Genomic DNA, 19838 nt, shown 5'->3' with positions numbered 1-19838 from the left:
CTATTTCTTTTATTTTTTTCTCCTACGAAACAGGCGATGCTCAGCCTCACCAGCGATTGGGGCCTCTCGGACTCCTGCGATGCTCGGCCTCCTACGCTTCGGCCCCCCTCATCAACAATCAATGCCTCTCGGACTCTGCTGGTACTTGGCCTCTTGCGCCTCGCCAGTGTTGGTCATCTTCGTGGCGATGCGCGGCCTCCGATGCATGGAGGTAGTAGCGAGGGTGCTGCCGATGGATTTCGCTGGAGGGAACAACTTAGTATCATATTCATGTTACTATTCGAGCAAGTAAGGCAAAACATGCCGTGGTGGCTCCAACGGTTGGAATCAGTACCTAGTCCTAAAGGCCCCGGTCACTAGGACCCCCTCCCTTAGCCACCCAACTCAGTCAACACGCAATCCCCCACAAACCAACCCAAAGTCTCCAATCAAAAGTTCAAAATACCAATTAAAATATTTCATTTTGCCTTTGAAAAAGGAAAATAAATTGATGAATTTCTACGAGTTCTTCATGGTTCTGCTTGTTGTCGCGGCCATCGCGAGCTATTTTCGGGTAGACGCCGCGGATGCTTTGCCGGAGGATTTCGCGAGTGAAAACGACCTCACGACACCCTTGTCAGTTGCTTATGATAGGTCAATATATACCATGGCTTGCTGGTTCGAGCACCTAGCTTCCTGGTCAAGCCCAAGAGTTCCGATCTCTAGCTTCATTGGTATATCACAATATAGAAATTAGAATACACATCTATGGTCAGCAAGGGTACACCGGCGACGCTTGTCGGTCTTAGAAGCAAAAAATAAATAAATTTTTAAAAGCTATAAAAAATCACAGATTTGGATTTTACCATACTTGTTCCTTAGGAAACTGAAACCAAAAAGGAGAACAGAGAAAAGGTAAAAGAGGCTTGACGAACAAAAGAAGCACAATCACAGATTTGGATTTGGTACTACTTGTTCCTTTTGCAGGGAATTTTTGAGAGTTTTCAAGTTACTTTCTTCTCTTTTTTTTTTTTTTTTCACTTTTGCTATTAATACTAAATCTCGGCCCTCGATTTTCAACTGCTCTTGCAAAAAGTTGCTGTGTTTAGAGCTTGCTCTCCCCATCTACACAGAAGGCGTTTTCTCTGTTTCGCTCTTCCTTCTTCATCCCTATTTTGCACTCAACTTCTTCTCCTTCTTCGTCTCTCATTGTTCTTGCTCTGTTTCGCTCTTCCTTCTCCGCCGCGCAACCATTCTTCCTCCAGCTCTCCTTCTTCCTCCTCCTCCTCCTCAGTGTTTGCTGCTCTTTTTCATCACTTTCTCTCTCTGTGTGTCTCTCTCTGTTTTCTCGCTCCGTGTTTCTCCGAAAAAAAAAAAATCAAAGGAAAAATGTCGACCGATTCTGCCGTCTCTATTGCATGGGATGTCTTGAAGTGGGTAGTTATTCCCATCAAGCGTCAATTCGGTTACGTGATGTCCTCCAAGAGATACGCCCGGGATCTTCAGAAGGAAGTGGGGAAGCTGGCGTACGAGGCTGAGAGGATCCAGAATGCCGTGCGAGAGGCCGGAGACAATCTTCGGCATGTCTACAGTCACGTCAGTGGGTGGCAGGGAACTGCCGAGAAGAGCTTGAAGGAGTCGGGAGACCTGGTGGGAGACTTCGAAAAGGCGAGCAAGACTTGCTGCTACGGGACTCTTCCTGACCCCAATTTTCGCTATCAGTTCAGCAGGAAGGCCAAGGACAAGATCAAAGTCATTCAGGACCTCGCTCGAAAAGGCAGTGAATTCAAGGAATTGAACGACATCTCCTCCAGAGCTCCAGCTCCGGGAATTGTCACTGCTCCGACTCGGGCCAGGAGAGAGGGCAAAGAAGTCGTCCAGTTGACCACTGCCACGGCCTCTGCTTCTTCTGCCTCTACGTCGATTAGGGACGATGGTGTCTTCAAATCCAGAGCTCAGATGATAAGGGACATCATGGACGCTCTTGCCAATGACAGCAACAGCGTGGTCGGGGTTTACGGGATGGGCGGGGTTGGCAAGTCCACCCTTTTGGTGGATGCCGAAAGGAGAATAAGGGAAGAAAAGTCGTTCGACCTGGTCGCTAAGGCCGACGTGTCAGAAAATCCAGACATCAAGAGGATTCAAGGAGAGATCGCGCATGCGTTGGGCCTTAGTGACATAAAGGACGAAGATATTGTCAGCGTGCGAGCGGAGCTTCTGCGCACAAGGTTGGAAAAGGAGGAGAGGGAGAAAAAGAAGGTGCTCATAATACTGGACAACTTGTGGAAGGGGCTGGACTTGAGATCAGTCGGCATTCCTTGCGGACATGACAACAAAGTCATAGGATGCAAGTTGCTGTTGACGTCGAGAAATCGAGATGTTTTGCGAAGGGAAATGGGCTGCGACAGGGACTTCCTCCTTGGTGAGCTGCAGGAGGAGGAGGCAAAAGAATTGTTCGAGAAGATCGTGGGGAACAAAGTTCACGTTGACGAGTTCAAACCCTTGGCGGATGAAGCGCTCCACAAATGCGCAGGTGTGCCTTTCCTAATTCTCGCAATTGCAAAACGGTTTAAAGATGCTGGTTTTTCTGAATGGAAGGACACTTTGAAAAGAATCGAGATGTCTAAAGATAAAGGAATCAATGATGTGATAAATAAGATGTTGCAACTGAGTTATGATGATTTAGAAGAGGAGGTGAAGTTAACTCTACGGCTCTGTGTTGTTTATGGCGTGTCCGAGCCCTCTCTGGAAAATTTGGTGCGGTACGGCGTGGGTTTGGGGTTATACGCAGAATATGGTAGCATAGAGGAAGCTAGAAATAGGTTGAGCTCAATAATACGCACTCTTCAAGCATCCTCCCTTTTGTTGGAGAATGGAGACGGCGGTGGTTTCAAGATACATGACCTAGTTCGTGAGTTTGTTGCCTCCGTCGCTTCACGAGATCAACCTCTTCTCGTATTGAAAGATAAAGATAAGTTCGTAATAGAGTTGTCAAAGGACAAGGTCAAGACTTGTAGGGCGATATGCTTTCCCTACATAGATATGGAGGAGCTTCCCGAAGACTTAGATTGCCCCGAATTGCAGATGTTTTTGTTGTTCACAAACAATAAATCTCTTAACGTTCCGGATTCATTATTTAAGTCTATGAGGAAACTCATGGTCTTAAGTCTTACTGGGATACATCTCATTCGTTCGCCTTCGTCGTTTCAGTCGCTGGTGATCTTGCACACTTTGTGTCTTCATCGTTGTACGTTAGACGATGTAGCCATTCTGGGCGAGCTAAAAGAGTTACGAATTCTTAGCTTTATGAGCTCCGAAATTCGGCGATTGCCGAAAGAAATTGGGCAACTGGTAGAGCTGAGGTTGTTAGACTTAAGCTATTGTTTTCCGCTTGGGATAATTGAGCCGGGTGTGCTTGGAAGCTTGATCAATTTAGAGGAGTTGTATATGGAGCATAGCTTTCATCAATGGAATGCCGTGGAGCAAACTACACCAACTAATGCCTGTCCGATTGAATTGAATCGCATGGAGAAACTCCGCACTTTGCACATGCGGTTTGGCGATCCGAACGTGCTCCCAGAGGATCTAAACCTCGAGAAATTGACCAAGTATGAAATCCGAATAGCATATTGGCGGTGGTTGCCCAAGTACAAAGGATCGAGGACATTGGTGCTCGATTTGGATGAAAAAAGTGATGTTCTTCGAAAAGGATGCATACAAAGCATATTAGGGAAAACTGACAATTTGATTTTGTGTGGGTTGGCAGAAATTGAGCAAAGTATTTGCACGTTATCCAGAAAAGGTTTCCCAAAATTAAAGCATCTAAAGGTCGAGGATAGCCCCTCCACCCATTTCATCCTTCATTCCACATCCCATACAAATTTTAATACGTTGGAGTCGTTAATTCTCGTGAATCTCATCAACTTGGAGAAAATATGCTATGGACATATCTCCTCTAAGTCCTTCAGTGCATTGAAAGTAGTACGGGTTGTAGGGTGCCACAAGATGGAAGTTCTATTTCCTCTTTCAGTGGCGAGAGAACTTCCACAGCTAGAAGAGGTTAAAGTTGTCGATTGCAGGACAGTGCAGGGGATTGTAGAAGCTGATGATTTTACCAAATGTGAGTTGCCTATGTTGCGTGTGTTGAAATTGCGTAAGTTGCCAAATATCAAGAACTTTTTCACTACCGAGACAGCTCCTTCGAGTAGCACATCAGGCGACCCAACAGGCACTCAAATTGCATTCTTCAACGGGCAACAGGTACCTTTCTACCAAAAGAATAATAATTATTTTCTTGAGTTTTACGTCTTTTGCTAGTTAGATGTACCAGAGATTATGATGCTCATACGTTCATGCCTTCTCTGTAATTAGGTAAAGCAATCTGCCATTTCTCTTGATTGTGTAGAAATCCAACTAATTGTAGGAAAAGCCACGTAAATTTGGCTTGTGATGGGTTCTGAGTTATTTTCAAGTTACATGCTGCAAGTATATCTATGTTAATAGGGTTTCATTAAGCATAGTATGGGGGAATATCGGCATTAAAGTTCTTCCATAATTAAAGTAATGTCTAATCTTTTGAAATGAATTCCATCGAATTTAAGTTTCAAATTTTGTTATCATCCACAAAACCTATAAATATAGGTGACCTTCTTAAAAACCAATATGAAGAATGGGAAGGAGGACTGAGTTTTCAAACAAAAGCAACTATGCTAATCTATTTTTATGTGGACGAAGCTTTAGTCAATTTACGAAATTGTGCCCAAAAAAGAAATTGCAAAGTGTGATTTGATTAGTCTACGCAATGAACTACATTGAAGAGAGGGAAGACTTGATTTAAATTTAGAATCTGTGAGAGATAAGTGAATATTTTTGGGTTCGCAAAAATGAAAAGAACATGTAAATACATTGTTCGGATGGAATAGAAGTAGCTCAGTAATCAAATTAAGCTCTCCAATTCAAAGTTGTTTGCCCATGAAAAGACTGGAGAAAGTTCCAGCTGTTATTCTCTCAAATACTTAAGGAAATTAGAAACCGTATTAGTAAGGAGATCTTTTTACTTCTCTTTTTTTACTTTGTGCAGCTTAATAATCCCCCTCTCCCCCTGGCACTCATCTATATTTAGATCAGGAAGTTCTTGAAATTCGTAATCTAACTCTATCACCAATTCCGTGACCAAATATCGCAGGTTGCCTTTCCGAGATTAGGGACATTAGAAATCACCGGCTTGGATAACCTCAGATATATGTTGTCCCCATCCATGGTTAAATCTCTCGCACAACTGAGAGAATTAAGCATAAGCAATTGCGTGAAGATGGAGACGATCGTTACGGAGGAAGAAGGATGGGGAATAGAAGCATCAGAAACTCTGGCATTCCCGAAATTAACTGATTTACACCTACGACGTTTGGAAAGTTTGACGTGCTTCTCTCGTCAAAAGTGTAAGATTGATTTTTTCTTTCCATCACTGAAGATCTTCCTGCAGATTGATTCATATAGGCAATATGTATGGTGACAATTTTTTTCATCCATGAAAAACCGATGACAGGTTCACGAGAAGCTCGAAGTCGGGACCGCGCCAAATCATGCTCCCGTGCACTCTTCAATCGAGAGGTACCTGATTAACGTTATGTCAGAATATTAAATACACCAGAGACAAAGCATAGTTTAAATAAAAACTAACTAAATCACTTACAAAGCGTATTTTGGTTAAAATATTCTGACATAAAATGAGTAGCATACAAGCGTAAGTTATGAGGACCGCTGAATAGGACGACCACCACAATTAACAACAATCAATCTGCCAAATAATTCTTTTTGCATTTTCAACTGTCCTTCATGGTTAGGACGACCACAATCGATAGACCATGATCGTTAGGAGGACCGCTGCTACTTCCATGCGTTTCCTTGTACCTTGTAATTTTTTATTTTTTATTTTACACCAATACATTGTTCAACTTTTTATTTATGTGCTTCTAGTTTCTTTTAATGAATTCTTCCTCAATCTTACTCAATTTTGCAATTTCCTTGAAGATGTTCGTCAATGTTAGCAATTGAAGTAACCATCTCTAGGTGATGTTACAATTGCGATAAATAGTGTGGTTTGGTTATTTGTGGGAAATCAACTAAACCGAGAGTCGGAAAGATTCGATTTAGATTTAGAATCTATAACGGACCAATTTGATTGTATCGTAGTTGTATGAGCATATTCATTAGACAATGGCTATGCATATTATTTGAACTTGTTGGGCCAAAATTCGAGGTTGAAAGTATTGTTGGGTCTGCTTTGTTATGTAGACAGATAAGTAATGCTCCTCTTGGTAACCCATTTCTGAAGGAGAAACTCTTCGGATGGAATTCGTTTACTCCTTTTTTTATGTTATTAGTTTCATTTTCCTTTTGTGCAACTTAATAATCCTCCCTCACCTCTTAGCCACTCATCTATATTTACATCTTCGAACTTCGTGAATTCCTAATATTATTGAATCACCAATACCATGTGTGAACTCCACAGGTTGCGTTTCCTAACCTGGAGACATTAAATATCTTTGCAATTGGTAACATTGAGATGATATGGGACGAGGAAGTATATTTTCAACACCTGAAGACTCTCGATGTGTCATTTTGTGATGGGTTATCGTGTATTTTCACAACAACAATCGTTGAAAATTTGGTGGAACTCACAAAATTGAGGATAAGTAATTGTAAAATGTTGACAGAAGTCATCGTTGATGAGGGAGGCGAAGAGGGGCATGTAGTGGAATTCAAACAACTGAAGTATTTGGAGTTCCATATGTTGACAGGGTTGAGACGTTTCAACTCAGGTGGATACACTTTGATGTTCCCTTTATTAGAAGATGTCATTGTGACTAGATGTCTCAACATGGAATTCTTCTCCAAGGGATCAATAGAGGCGCCAAAGCTGGACAGAGTACAAGTAACTAAACGTGAAGTGTGGTTTTGGAAGGAAAACCTCAACGTCACCATTCAAAACATGTTTGAAGGAATGGTATGCCTCGGTTACCAATTCCTGAGCAATTGACTCAGTTTGATCACCAACAGAGTAATTGCTTTTTGCTAACTAGACTTTTAACGTTTATTTAATGCATTTTCTTACGTGCAACGGTTGCTGGAGTAGAGAAAATGCGGTTATCTAAGTTCCCCAAGTTGATTTTAAAATGGCATAGCGAACTTATTCCCATCAAGCCGTCTTGGCAATTAAAATCACTAGTGGTGGATAAATGTCCATCACTCTTTAATGCAATTTCATCCAGATTGATGCTTGTTTTAGACAATATGAGGACATTGCAAGTGCGCGATTGCGTGTTACTAGAAGAAATATTCGATCTTCAACACCTCGAGGGTCTGGAAAGCGCTCGGGTGCTGCCTTCCTTTCACACTTTGGACTTGGTCAACCTACCAAAGTTGAGGCGAATATGGAACGAAGATCTTCAAGGAGCACAGCCCTACAATTTTCTAGCTTGTCTTACCATTTATAAGTGCAGCAACTTGAGACATGCTTTTACTCCATCGATGACTCGGTGCCTTGCCAATCTTCAAAGGATAGAAATAAAGGAGTGCGGTCGAATGGAAGGAGTGATCGCAGATGAGGAAGGGCAGGGAAGAGTCGTGGAGAAGATTACGTTCCCCAATCTCTCGAAGATGGAGTTGGAATGCTTGCCCATTTTGACTAGTTTTCTCTTGGGGAAAAATCATACGCTGGAATGTCCCAACCTGGAAAGGCTAACTATTGCCCACTGCCCCAAGATGAGAAGTTTGACTTGGCAATCTTTGATGGAGAATGAGCTCGGTACCCCTTCACTTTTCACTCCACAGGTCGGTCTTTCAAACAAATTCATTTTTTGGCATTTCATTTGCAATATATTCACATAGAATTGGACAATGCACAGTACGTGCCATGTCCAAACATAAATGCTACATTAAATAATCGTAGTTTCAGTCATCGATGCTTTGATCATATCTAATCGGACTCATGTTTCCTACCAAAACAAAGATGACCAAAATGTTTACCTTCCCACCGTAATCCAAGATAACATTAGTAGATTTCAAGCGCAAAACAATTCAGACATCGATAGATATGTACGTATTCAAAATCATCTAGTTATAAGTAAATTTCTAATAACCAGTAGAACTCCCCTACTTTGTACGGATTTGGGTACATAATCTTTCAATATTTACGACAAAGGTTAAAATTTTATAATCCTCAACATGTATAACAATAGTTTGTACATCTCCATATCCTTTTAGAAGTGTTACTTTTGTTATCGGCAAACCGGAACTCCAAAATTTAGAGGAGAAGCCGTTTACTTTATAATCAATGTTCTACTGATTATAAATTAAAACAAAATACCCATTTAAAATTTCAATTGTCATTTTATTGATTCGATAGAGTTTCAATTTTCAATTTTACTCTTACAGAATTCAGCGAATACAAGCTAACATCCTTACCAATTTTAATTTACATCGCTTCTTGTAAAGACAATTAATACATGCCAACCGAACAGGCCCTTCTTTTTCCCCCTTCATTTTGGCCTTTGTTGCGGATTGTATACAAGTTTCAATTATTGTTTTCTTTTTTATGGAGGAAATGCTTGTCTTTTTCCTCATTTTAATGTTTTTGCCCCAGATTTTTTTTTATTATCATATGGGAGTCGAACGTTTCATCATAACGAGTATCTACACATTTATTCGATTGTGAATCATAGGAGTTATTACTAATTATGTATTTACTCAAATGTCGTTTATTTTTCATACATGAGTTGTCCCGTAATAATAGGTAGTTATCCCCCACATTGCTAAAGTATTTCAAAAAGTCATCGTAATACTCAATTTTGATTATTAACGATTTTATGGAAGTGTGGAAATAGTCAAGTCTTTTTTTTGGTAGTGACAAGTCCGGATTGCGTTAATCTCATCGTTAAAAAAAAAAAAAATTGTCCATCCTCGCTTTTCATGGGGATCATCTGATTGAGGTTGATATCTTTGAATTTGTCTTTTTCCATGGTTTGGGGACTTGGGGTTGATTATTAACAGTACACTCGGCCTTAGTCATCAATCAACTGAATAGAAAGCACCATTCAGCCCCTCCCTGTTTGTGTCACTAATACGCTCTTGAATTTTCATGATTTGAAAGAGTTGGGGAAGTTTAGAAATTCCTTCTTTGTGTTCCTAACTTAATGTAATGACATTCATTGTGCCATTTTTTCATAATATGGCAGGTGCAATTTCCTCGACTTTTGTGGATTTTTCTCTCCCACATGGACAATTTAAGCAAAATATGGACCGACAATCCTCTAGAAACTCTCACTTGTGAACAGTTATGGGAAGTGGAGGTTCATAACTGTAAAAGCCTTGAAAATCTGTTTCCGCATTGGTTGGCTACAAGTCTAAACAAACTTTGCAAACTTCGAGTAGAGTCTTGTGGGCTCGAGGTTATAGTTTCAAGTGGAGACGATACTCCGCACTCCACTATTGCTCAAGTTCTTTTCCCGAAATTGACCTCTTTGACGTTACATGATATGCCCCGACTCAAGAGCTTTTGTCTTAACTTTCCTACTTTAAGCTGGCCATCCTTGCAGGATTTGCGAGTGACTCACTGTGACAAATTGAACATGTTGTCCTTTGCGGCACTTACGAACAAGTGGACTCGGAGAGACCACGAACAAGACCTTTCAAATCGGGAAGCACACTATTCATTTGAGAGGGTATGACTCCTACAACTCTTTCACAGTTTTTTCCTAAAACGCATTCGCTAATTTCATGTCCACTGCATACTCACGTCATTACGTATCGGTTTATCCACAACATAAGACATGCCTTTTTTATTATTGTGAGTGTACATTTTGTCTATGGAAACCCATAAGAAATTCAATTCCCTAAAATTACAAAAATAATTACATTTGTTGGCGATATTCCTCATCTAATCCAACTGAAATTCGTGTATTCTAGTGCTCAGTGCTCCTTACGGAAGCCAATAATTAGACATTCGGTCCTCTCCATTCTTGACACGTGTCACTAGTGAATTTTCTACAAATTCTTAAAAGCATAAATTTAACAGTGGAAAAAACATTAGAAATTTAATTCACTATATTCTAATTTTTTTTCTATAGCCACGCATTATATCTCACGTCCACTACATATCCATGTCACATGATGATACCATAGAAAATCCGAAACCCTTTAACTGTCAATTCGTAGACAACATAACATATCTCTAATATCATAAGCACAATTTTAAGTTTGGGGACCCCCATATATTTTAGTTACTATGAGTGCATCTTGTTATACAAAATTCTAATAAAAAGACAAATTTGCTGAGCTAGGTGGTTTTGAATTTAAAATCACTCTACCAACTTAACAGTACCAACCTCCACATAATAAATTTTCTTCAAAAATTCAATACGGATGGTTGTAGTGGAGCATTCGATCACAGTTGTATTTTGTATCATGACTTTAAAAGCTTGAGACTTGTACGCATGGCTCTTGAGATCCATTGAATCGTAAGAAAATGGCCACCTTCCATGCGACATCTGACTTAGGTTTACCTTTTTATAACACATGACTCATTATTGAACCTTTGTTGAATTTACTTCTCTCGTTGTATTGACAATTTCACAGGACTTTCCCAACTTACAGAGACTTTTATTAGTCGATAAGGATATCCATACGATACAGGATGGGAAATTTCACGATGACATCTTTGGCAAGTCAAAAGCACTAACATTGGCATGCTTTCATGATGAAAAATCCGTCTTTCCTCTCAGATTCCTCCTAGAGAGATTTCAGAATCTAGAAAGCCTTGAGGTCTTCCGTAGTTCCTTTGAAGATATGTTTCATGACGAACGGTTTGTTCACGAGGGAAAACATCCGTTGCTCAAAAATTTAAGAGAACTTAAGTTGAGCAAGCTACACAAGTTAAAGCATGTGTGGAGAGAAGACTGTTTAGTATCAAAAGTTCTTCCGAGCATCAACACACTTGGGGTTTGGGATTGTCCCGATTTGACGATACTATTTCCAGCTGTGACATCCTTCCAGAATTTAACGAAGTTGGTGGTGATGAATTCCTCTGGATTGGTACATCTAGGAACAGCTTCAGCGATAGCAAGTTTGGTGCATCTCACTAAGATGACTATAATAGAATGTGAAAGAATGAAAGAAGTAGCGGCAGACGATGGAAATGGAGAAGGAAAAGAGATTTCTTTTGGGAAGCTAGAATGGTTGGTACTCAAAAATATGCCAAGCCTAGAATGCTTCTCCTCCACCACAAGTTGCGTCTTGAGGTTTCCATCCTTGACACATATTAAAGTGGAAGAGTGCCCCAAAATGAACATCTTTTCTAAGGGTAAGCTAAGCACACCAGAACTAAGTTATGCGTCACTGTTCAGATACCCATGGTACACGTGGGAACGGGAGGGCGATCTCAATGCAACCATACAAAGGTTATATCCATAAACCTACGCCACATGAAATCCAGTAAGGCCCAATTAATGTGCATTCTCATCCATCTGTTTTCCTCTTGCCTCTCTGCTTCTCAAATCGTCCGACGCCAGAAGAAGCATCATATATGTTCTGAATTTCTTCATGTTCTTAATGTTCCAGCCACTGATAAAAGGGAAGGGTTGGTGTTGCGAGAGGCACAGTGAAAGGTCGGGATGCAGGAGATTTTCATTGAGGTAAGTCATTTTATTTTCCAATTTCCCTCTTTCTCACTAATAAAATCACAGTTTTTGCAACAAAAAAAAAAAGAAATGATGAAGGACGCTGTTTTTATTGAGGAACAAAAGCTCAGGATTAGCCATGTGGGGATGTGAGAATACATAGTCCCATGAAATAATACACTAAATTTCCCACTAATTCTCTATCATTATGATAATAACACAATTTTCTCCGCATTTGCCACCTCAGCATAACTGCCTAAAACAAACCATCCTCGTTTTTTCTATAAGTTACCTATGCATCCCACTTCCTTTCTGTTTTCTTCAAATCTCCTCTCATGCAAAAGATGGAAGTGTTGATCCATTCTCTTTCTTTTTCTTTTTTTTTTTAGAGTAATTGCATAAAAAAGTTTTCAGCTTTTCTCTCAATCTGCAATCAAATTCTTCAATTTCAACAAATAAAAATCAAGTCATAAAAGCTTGGAATCAGACGCAATCAAGCCTTTGACGTGACATTGTCCGTCAGAGTCCGTGGTCATGTTTTCAAATTTTATTTTCTTTAGCATATGTAGTATTGACATGGTGCTGATGTGGCTCCAATTCGTAAAGAAAACTTAAAAAAAAAAAATTAACCAAAGAGATCGAAAAAAATCAATTAATTAGAAGCTAAAACAATACTATCTAATAATAATAAAAAAAAGCTATTGAAAACATTGCATCGGATTACTGATCTGCGGTATCATGAGATCCGATTGGCAACTCGCTGGAAGGATCAAATTGTATCAAATCAAGCATGTTTGGCGATTAATCATAGCATTTCAATGTTAAGGACTTAATTGTACTAACCTAAGAAAGAGTTGAAGGAAAATCAAAAGAAAAATAAAATGAAAAATGTAAAAATGGACTTAATTTCCTGCCGTGACGTTGGAAATGATTCCTCCTCTTTAAATTCAAAGTCTCTGCGCACACTCTCTCTCTCTCTCTCTCTCTCTCTTCAAATTCCACCTACGCACGCCTCTCCAGCGGGAACATGGAGACGACGCGGAACGGACAAGCCAAAGAGGAGGCCGCAGCCGCTCGCGACGGCTCGATTTGCGGCTACGAGTCGCTCGATCGCCTCCTCTGCGACAGTCTCAGCCCCCAAGTCTTTCAGGTCTTCGTTTCTCAATTGCATCTCTATCCTCATCTTAACCCTGAGTTCGTAACCTGATTAGCATATAGATAGAGAGAGTGAGACGCGAGGCTCAGTGTCGTTTGATCGGGACTAGCTCGTGAAGCAGTAGCCGGTCGATTTGAATCCTTGTCGCTGTTGATCCGATTGACTTGGCATATATTTCTGGAGTGTTATTCTTCGATTAGATTTTGACCTGAGTTTATTAAGGACATGAAGTTGATTTCGTGAAATCTGTGGAATCAAAAACGACGAAGTTCGTTTTGTGGAAGATATTCTGGCACTGGTGCTTTTCTGTGAGCCTGATGATGATAGCATCTACAGATTTCGAATTGGTGCTAATCAGGAAAGCAAAGGCTGCATCGAGAAGGATTGTTGTAGTAAAATCTTGGAATGAAATACACAAAAATGATGTGGTCAGATAGTAGAATTCTGTTCTGCTCGGTTTATGTTGTCACTCTGCTCGCCTTTTACAATTAAAGTTATGGAAATTGCACAAGTTGCATATGCTTTGCTGTTTAGATGAATATTGATGTCATCAGTCAATCTAGGAGGATGTTTGATCTGTCCTGCATCTCACGGGTCTGCATATGTAGACATATCATTTACTAGTAGGAGCTGGACTTCTGTCGTAAAGGTGGATCTTAGGGATTGTGGTGTGTTATTCCTTTACTTTTCATGCATGTGGCCTCCCAAATCGCATGACTGTCCACTATTTTAAGTACAAAAAAAAAAAAAAATACTACAAAAAGTAAGGATAGACAGCTTAAAAGTCTTATTAGAGAGAGCTGGATTTGATCAAGTAATTTCAAGTCCAAATGGATTTTAAATTGACACGGATCAACTGCCCATGAAAATATTTGTTGAGACAATTGAAATGACTCAGCAATCGGTCCCTTTCTTCTTGCTAAAGTAGCAAACACTCAAAGCATGTCATTCCATTGTGATGCAATCTTACTTTGTTGTTAAATCTTGATGATATTGATTTCAGGAAGTCAGTCGTTTACTTATTGGATTGAATTGTGGAAGAATTCTTGAAGCTGTTCCTCTGGCAGATTCTGCAAAAGCTCTCTCATCTGAATGTAATTTTGACGTACAGGTGATCCTGTGTTTTCTGTTTTCGTGCTGCTTATTGGATGTGGCAATTTAAATGCTGTTGCTAAGAGTCCTGGTCACACTAGTCTGCACTGTTTCATGTACTTCAATAGCGTTTTGTTGGAGTTTGATAAAGACTCACTATAAATCAAATAGATTCCTCATGTAAAACGGTTTTGTAGATAGTATGAAACTTGTCTTCTCAGCACATTCCTGTTGGGGCATATGGGGAATCTGAGTGTGTGCATAGGAAATACTTTCTTGTCATGGGTGAGATGACTGAACACCCTGAGAGGACTGAAAATGCTTTTTGGCATACTTATCTCCTCCGTGAGCTAGCATAGAAAAAATAGATGGAAATATATAAGTCACATCATCTGAAAACTGAAAGTATCCAGGGCAATTGGTTTCAATGCCTTATGTTCCTTTTGGCAACCATGGAAGACAAAGTTCCTTAACTCCACCCAACAAATACTCAATTTATGATTGCCTTAATCCAATGTCACCCCAATAGCCTCTGAAGCAAGTTCCTCCAGCATTGCTCAGGCCTGCAAATAGGAGTTGAGGCCAACAAATGTTTGGAAGTTCTCTGAGGAACATGAGCAAAGATCTTCCAATGTGTGCTCCTTGTTCTCTTTCCAAAGGGGCATAGGTAGCTTCTGTTTATAACTCAGTAATCTTTCATGTCTGTGATAGATAAAAGAGCATGGACCGAATAATATTATGTCACTGGGATTCATACATATGGTCCTAACTGGGGAAATATTTGTTTAAAAGCAACGAATTGCCAATGTCTGGTCCAGATTTCCTTTGGCAATATCGAGACCTTATCATTAGGGAGGTCGTGCAGAGCATAAGCATAGTCCTGGAAATGAGTTCTTCTCAAATCTGTTTTAGCATAAATTCTTGGTTCTGAATTTTTCCATGAGATGGAAGGTACGAGAAAGTGTGACTTTTATAGTCTTGTACCATGTTGGGATTCTATGGAGCTTGTGAGTCAATGGATAGAGAAACATGCAAACTTTGATGTAGTCAAATTGTTCTAGTTGATTAAACTTGCTATTAAGGAAGCTAAGGAGAGTGCTCTTTCATATTCTTTGTGGCAGTCGCTATTTGGTAGTTGTTTACTTTTATTGAAAGCCATTACTGTCTTGGCAGGATCCTTTGGTTTTGATATATTCTGACCAGTTTTGTGGAATCTTTGATCAATTTATTCTGATTTTCTTTCAGGCATTTCGCTTTACGGCAGACAAGGAGTTATTAAGAGAACCACGAGTTGTCAGAGTTGGGATTATCCAAAACTCTATAGTTCTTCCCACAACTGCTTCCTTTGTGGATCAAAAGAGGGCTATCCATCAGAAAGTAAAACCAATGATAGATGCTGCAGGTGCTTCCGGAGTGAACATATTATGCTTGCAGGTTAGTCATGCCATGAAGCCTGAGCTATACGCTTTTTGGTTTCTCCTTTTGGACTTGAAAGACTGAAGTTCCACTAATGAACTAAATAATTTAAATTTAGGAAGCATGGATGATGCCATTTGCCTTTTGTACAAGAGAGAAGAGGTGGTGTGAATTCGCTGAGCCTGTTGATGAAGAATCAACAAGGTTTCTTCAGGATCTAGCAAAAAAGTATAACATGGTCATTGTTAATCCTATCCTTGAGAGGGATGTGAACCATGGGGAGACTATCTGGAATACTGCTGTTATTATAGGCAATCATGGCAGTATTATAGGCAAGCATCGAAAGGTCAGTGTAATTGTTGCGGGCCCTATGTTCGATGTATCCCTTTGAACTTGTGATATTTTTAAGTTTGATGATCGCATTTCGCAGAACCACATCCCCAGGGTTGGAGACTTCAATGAAAGTACCTACTATATGGAAGGAAATACTGGGCATCCTGTGTTTGAGACTGCTTTTGGAAAGATCGCTGTCAATATTTGTTATGGGAGACACCATCCTTTGAATTGGTTAGCATTTGGCTTGAATGGTGCAGAGATTGTGTTCAACCCTTCCGCAACCGTTGGCGAACTTAGCGAGCCAATGTGGCCGATTGAGGTATTTACAAATCCCTATCCTATGCTTGATTCAGTGAACTTGTGCCATGACTTTTTATTTGTCATTGTTCGTTTTTTGATAGATTTCTGGAACCTCTGTGTTATGCTTACAGGCACAAAGGTTACCATGACCTTTTTTTTTTTTTTTTGTTCACAAGAAGGAAAAATGATTGAAAATAGTAAGAAAACAACTTAAAGTCTTATTGCACAAAGTCGGAGCTTATCAAATAATTGTAGATTCAAATGAACTGACTTGATAATCTCCTCAGTTAACCATGTTTAATTGTAAAATCAATTTGCAGGCCCGAAATGCTGCCATTGCCAACAGTTATTTTGTTGGATCAATTAATCGGGTAGGAACAGAAACATTTCCCAATCCGTTCACATCAGGCGACGGGAAGCCACAGCACATAGATTTCGGGCACTTCTATGGATCCAGTCATTTTTCAGCTCCAGATGCTTCGTGCACGCCATCACTATCCCGTCACAGAGATGGATTGCTGATCTCGGACATGGATCTCAACCTCTGCAGGCAGCTGAAAGACAAGTGGGGATTCAGAATGACTTCTCGGTACAACCTCTACGCTGATTTGCTCGCTCAGTATCTGAAGCCGGACTTCGAACCCCAGGTCATATCCGATCCCTTGCTGCATAAGAAGTCCTCTTAAGTTCTTGATTCACAATAATATACATTTAGGGATGACTGTATCGAAATAATGTTTACTTTCTGGACTGTGGCACACGTTATGTCTGTATATATGTGTGTTCCATTGTTTGACGGGTTCGATTGTAAATAAAATGAGAAACCTTCAGAAGAACGACTTCTTTCCAAATCTATAGTATCACTTCTTGATTCAAATATTTGCAATCACAAATGTTGATCCCCGGTATGGACACGAATTGGATGGTAACTCAATCATGTAAATTAACTTGTGCTCGATTAATCTATCTACCTAAGCATGAACTATCTACCTGAAAGTGTCATTGATGCTGTCGACATAAACCACGATCCAAACTTTTTCGTTCTTTGGATTATTGGATAAATAGAAAGAGCAACATGTCTGGAGAGTGAAATTTACGAAGCTACGCACAGGTTCGAAAATGATGCTCCACATTGCTTTGTCACCTAGTAAGAACCAAAAGCTCCCTGCAAAGAGGGTCAAATATATGTGAGATTTCATCGTAATTTTGAAATTTTTGTTAGGTGTAAACAGAATTGTTGACAAGATCGGGTGTTAAGCATATCTCAAAACTTTAACATCACTAGACTGGCATTTTGATAACACAAGATAGTTTTGTGTTCTTTTTCACGATGATGGACTTAATTGAATTCCGTTTATGTTTCCAACCACAGAAGGCATGATCTAGGTATGATATATGAATATATTCAAAAAATGAATAAAAACAACCATAGAAATTATTTGAGAAATTCAAATCTGACAAATAAAGACTCGCCACTAAAAAGGACCGTACGTGTCCCCCAAAAGTCATAATCCTAGCGAATACATCATGGATATCTCGAACTATGAGCGATACTAGACATCTTAAAGAAATCTTGCTAATCCTCCAATTGAGTGGCGTGACAGTCTTTTGTTCATTGAATGGGACGCACTTGTTTCAACATCCAATAAAAGACCGCCACGTTGTCTAGTAAGACAGTTTTAATACAGTTTTTCGGTGCTCTTAAAACTTTCTCCAACTATTATACCCGAGCAATCACACTTCGGCATACCAAGGCGAGCATGGACACAAAGGCACAACCAATCCCACCGGGGTCCACCCAGTTTTTCCGGCTGCACTAGGACTTGGGTTGGACTTTTGCCGCGACGGGCGGGAAATCGGACCAGCTTCGGTCCCCCACCCTCCCATCACCTGATCGGATAGGCCACAGTGAGACCCCGATGGGTGGGAGATCGGGCCTGCCTTGGTCCTGAACCCGACCACCACCGGATCACTTGGGCGAGAGAGGAGTCGTCGTTCTTCTTTTCTCTGTTCTTTGTTGAAAGAATGTCTTAAGCGATAAACTCCGGAAATAACGTAGTAGCGTTCTTTTATTATGTTCCAAGAAGATAACTTGCCTTTGGCAGTTTTTCCAACTGGGTATTGGGCTGGGTTAGTCCATCTTGGGCGACCCACCCATCCATATAACCCAACATCAACTAACATGCTCGCTCGGTATTTGAAGCCGGACTTTGAAGCACGGGTCATATCTGATCCCTCGCTGCATAAGAAGTCCTCTTGAGTTCTTGATTCGAAACACTGTATGTTCAGGGATGACTTTATTTTACCAACTACTCTCTGTTTTTCAGTTTCCAGCCGAGCGTGAATGTATTTGCTGAGAATTGGTTTTCACAACTCTTCAAAAAACTTGGATCGGGCTTAGAGTTTATCCTATTCGGAACAAATTGCAGCGAATCGGGCCGCACGTTGGGCTAGTTTGGACGAAATTCATAGCCTGGACTACGCAAAGCTAATTGTTTGGATTAGGAAGTATCAATGTCTGGTTTTAAAACATGAAGATTACTTGGTATTTATACCCAAACTTGGTTGCTTTTAAAGTCAATAAAGAAAGAAGCTTCCAATTGCTTATGGCATTAGAAAAACAATATCAAACAATCTCTAATTTATGACATGAATCGAACTATTAATATGCTAAATATGAAAGTTTACGGGCTAAGTAGTTGAATCAAAAGACACGGAATGATTAGAAATACTTGTTGCTTACGAAACTTAAAGCAAAAAGGAGAAAAAGAAGAAAGGTAAAGAACTCTCACAAACAAAAAAGCACAATCAATAATTTGCGATTGATTGCTGCTCACGTAGGGAATAATTCCAAGTTTCCACATTGCTTTCCCTTCTATTTTTGCCATTCATCCATTACGTAAGGAACATCCAGCGTCCTAATACCAAATTGTGGGATCATTGGTGCTAAATCTCGGGGGTTGACTATCACCTTTTATACCAAAAAGTTGGTGCATTTCTTTCTTTATTGATTGCTCTTTACAGCTTGATATCTCCATCCACAAGAAAGGTTTCTCTAGCTAGCCAAAAAGTCTTATTATCATCACATCCGAGGAGGGCATCTCGTTACTTGTTAATTTGTGTCTTTGACGAGGATTATAATTTTTTACACCGTATGGGACTTATGTAGATTGAATTCGTGTCATCTTCAAAATTATATAATCATGTATAAACATTTTAATTTGTGTAAGAAATTACTGGTCCTAGTTAGTTTAGATGGCTACTTCATTGTGCTTAGCATGACTCTAAAGCTTTGGTTTATCCTATGCTTATCAAAATATATAGAATTTTCTAAAACTAAAAGGAAAAAAATTCAAAAATCCAATAACCCAAAGTGCAAGAGCTAGGGGACTTAAAAGTGTACTTTGTACTTGACTATGGAATTAGATTTCTTCTCTATATGACTTCAACCAATATAGATAGAATGAACAAAACGTATTGATGACTCAAGTATTTGAAAACTCTGAAAGGCCTCCTGCCAAACAGGGTACAAACTTCATAAGGAAATCCACATGCTCCAATCTAAAAACGAAATTGAATTCGGTCTTTCGCATTCTTCTTTTATAATTCTTTTGTTATATGTATACAGCTAAATTTTGTTAACAAATGTTTTATTTGGCATTGGTGGAGAACGCTGATGGTGAGTGAAGAAGAAACGGTTTCGTGGATATTGCATGAAAGTCGGTCTTTCGTAGAACGAAGGAAGCTATACTTGCTATTTAGAGTCATTCCTTTCAACTATTGGAGCAAATCCTTGGAATTAGTTTATTATAAAAGGTGCTAATCAGGAAAAAGCAAAGCAAAGTTCGCGGAATTAAGACATTGCTTGCGCTGACACATACATG

At 39.8% G+C, this 19838-nt stretch overlaps 3 protein-coding genes across 5 annotated transcripts in view; all 3 read left to right on the top strand.

Moving 5' to 3' along the window:
* The window catches only part of LOC115733903 (disease resistance protein At4g27190-like), a 56381-nt gene that overhangs the window by 24763 nt on the left and 11780 nt on the right, over positions 1-19838 (top strand).
* LOC125315170 (disease resistance protein At4g27190-like) lies at positions 1315-5655 on the top strand. 2 transcript variants are annotated; one of them, XM_048279404.1, is made up of 3 exons: positions 1315-4239; positions 5165-5417; positions 5525-5655. In XM_048279404.1, the coding sequence occupies exons 1-3, from the start codon at positions 1369-1371 to the stop codon at positions 5599-5601; spliced, it is 3201 nt and encodes a 1066-aa protein (XP_048135361.1). In that variant the 5' UTR covers positions 1315-1368; the 3' UTR covers positions 5602-5655. The 2 variants fall into 2 exon arrangements, with proteins under 2 accessions (XP_048135361.1, XP_048135360.1); XM_048279403.1 differs by lacking the exon at positions 5165-5417 and having other exon boundaries at positions 5525-5647.
* On the top strand, positions 12682-16743 carry LOC115733819 (beta-ureidopropionase-like). Of its 2 annotated transcripts, none has more exons than XM_048279412.1 (6): positions 12682-12804; positions 13814-13921; positions 15148-15336; positions 15437-15664; positions 15749-15973; positions 16275-16743. In XM_048279412.1, exons 1-6 carry the CDS (start codon positions 12682-12684, stop codon positions 16638-16640), a joined length of 1239 nt encoding a protein of 412 aa, XP_048135369.1. In that variant the 3' UTR covers positions 16641-16743. The 2 variants fall into 2 exon arrangements, with proteins under 2 accessions (XP_048135369.1, XP_048135370.1); XM_048279413.1 differs by lacking the exon at positions 12682-12804 and adding an exon at positions 13113-13238.

Source organism: Rhodamnia argentea, chromosome 5, assembly GCF_020921035.1.
Source record: "Rhodamnia argentea isolate NSW1041297 chromosome 5, ASM2092103v1, whole genome shotgun sequence".
Classification (NCBI taxonomy): domain Eukaryota; kingdom Viridiplantae; phylum Streptophyta; class Magnoliopsida; order Myrtales; family Myrtaceae; genus Rhodamnia; species Rhodamnia argentea.
This window is presented reverse-complemented; position numbering and strand designations above follow the sequence as displayed.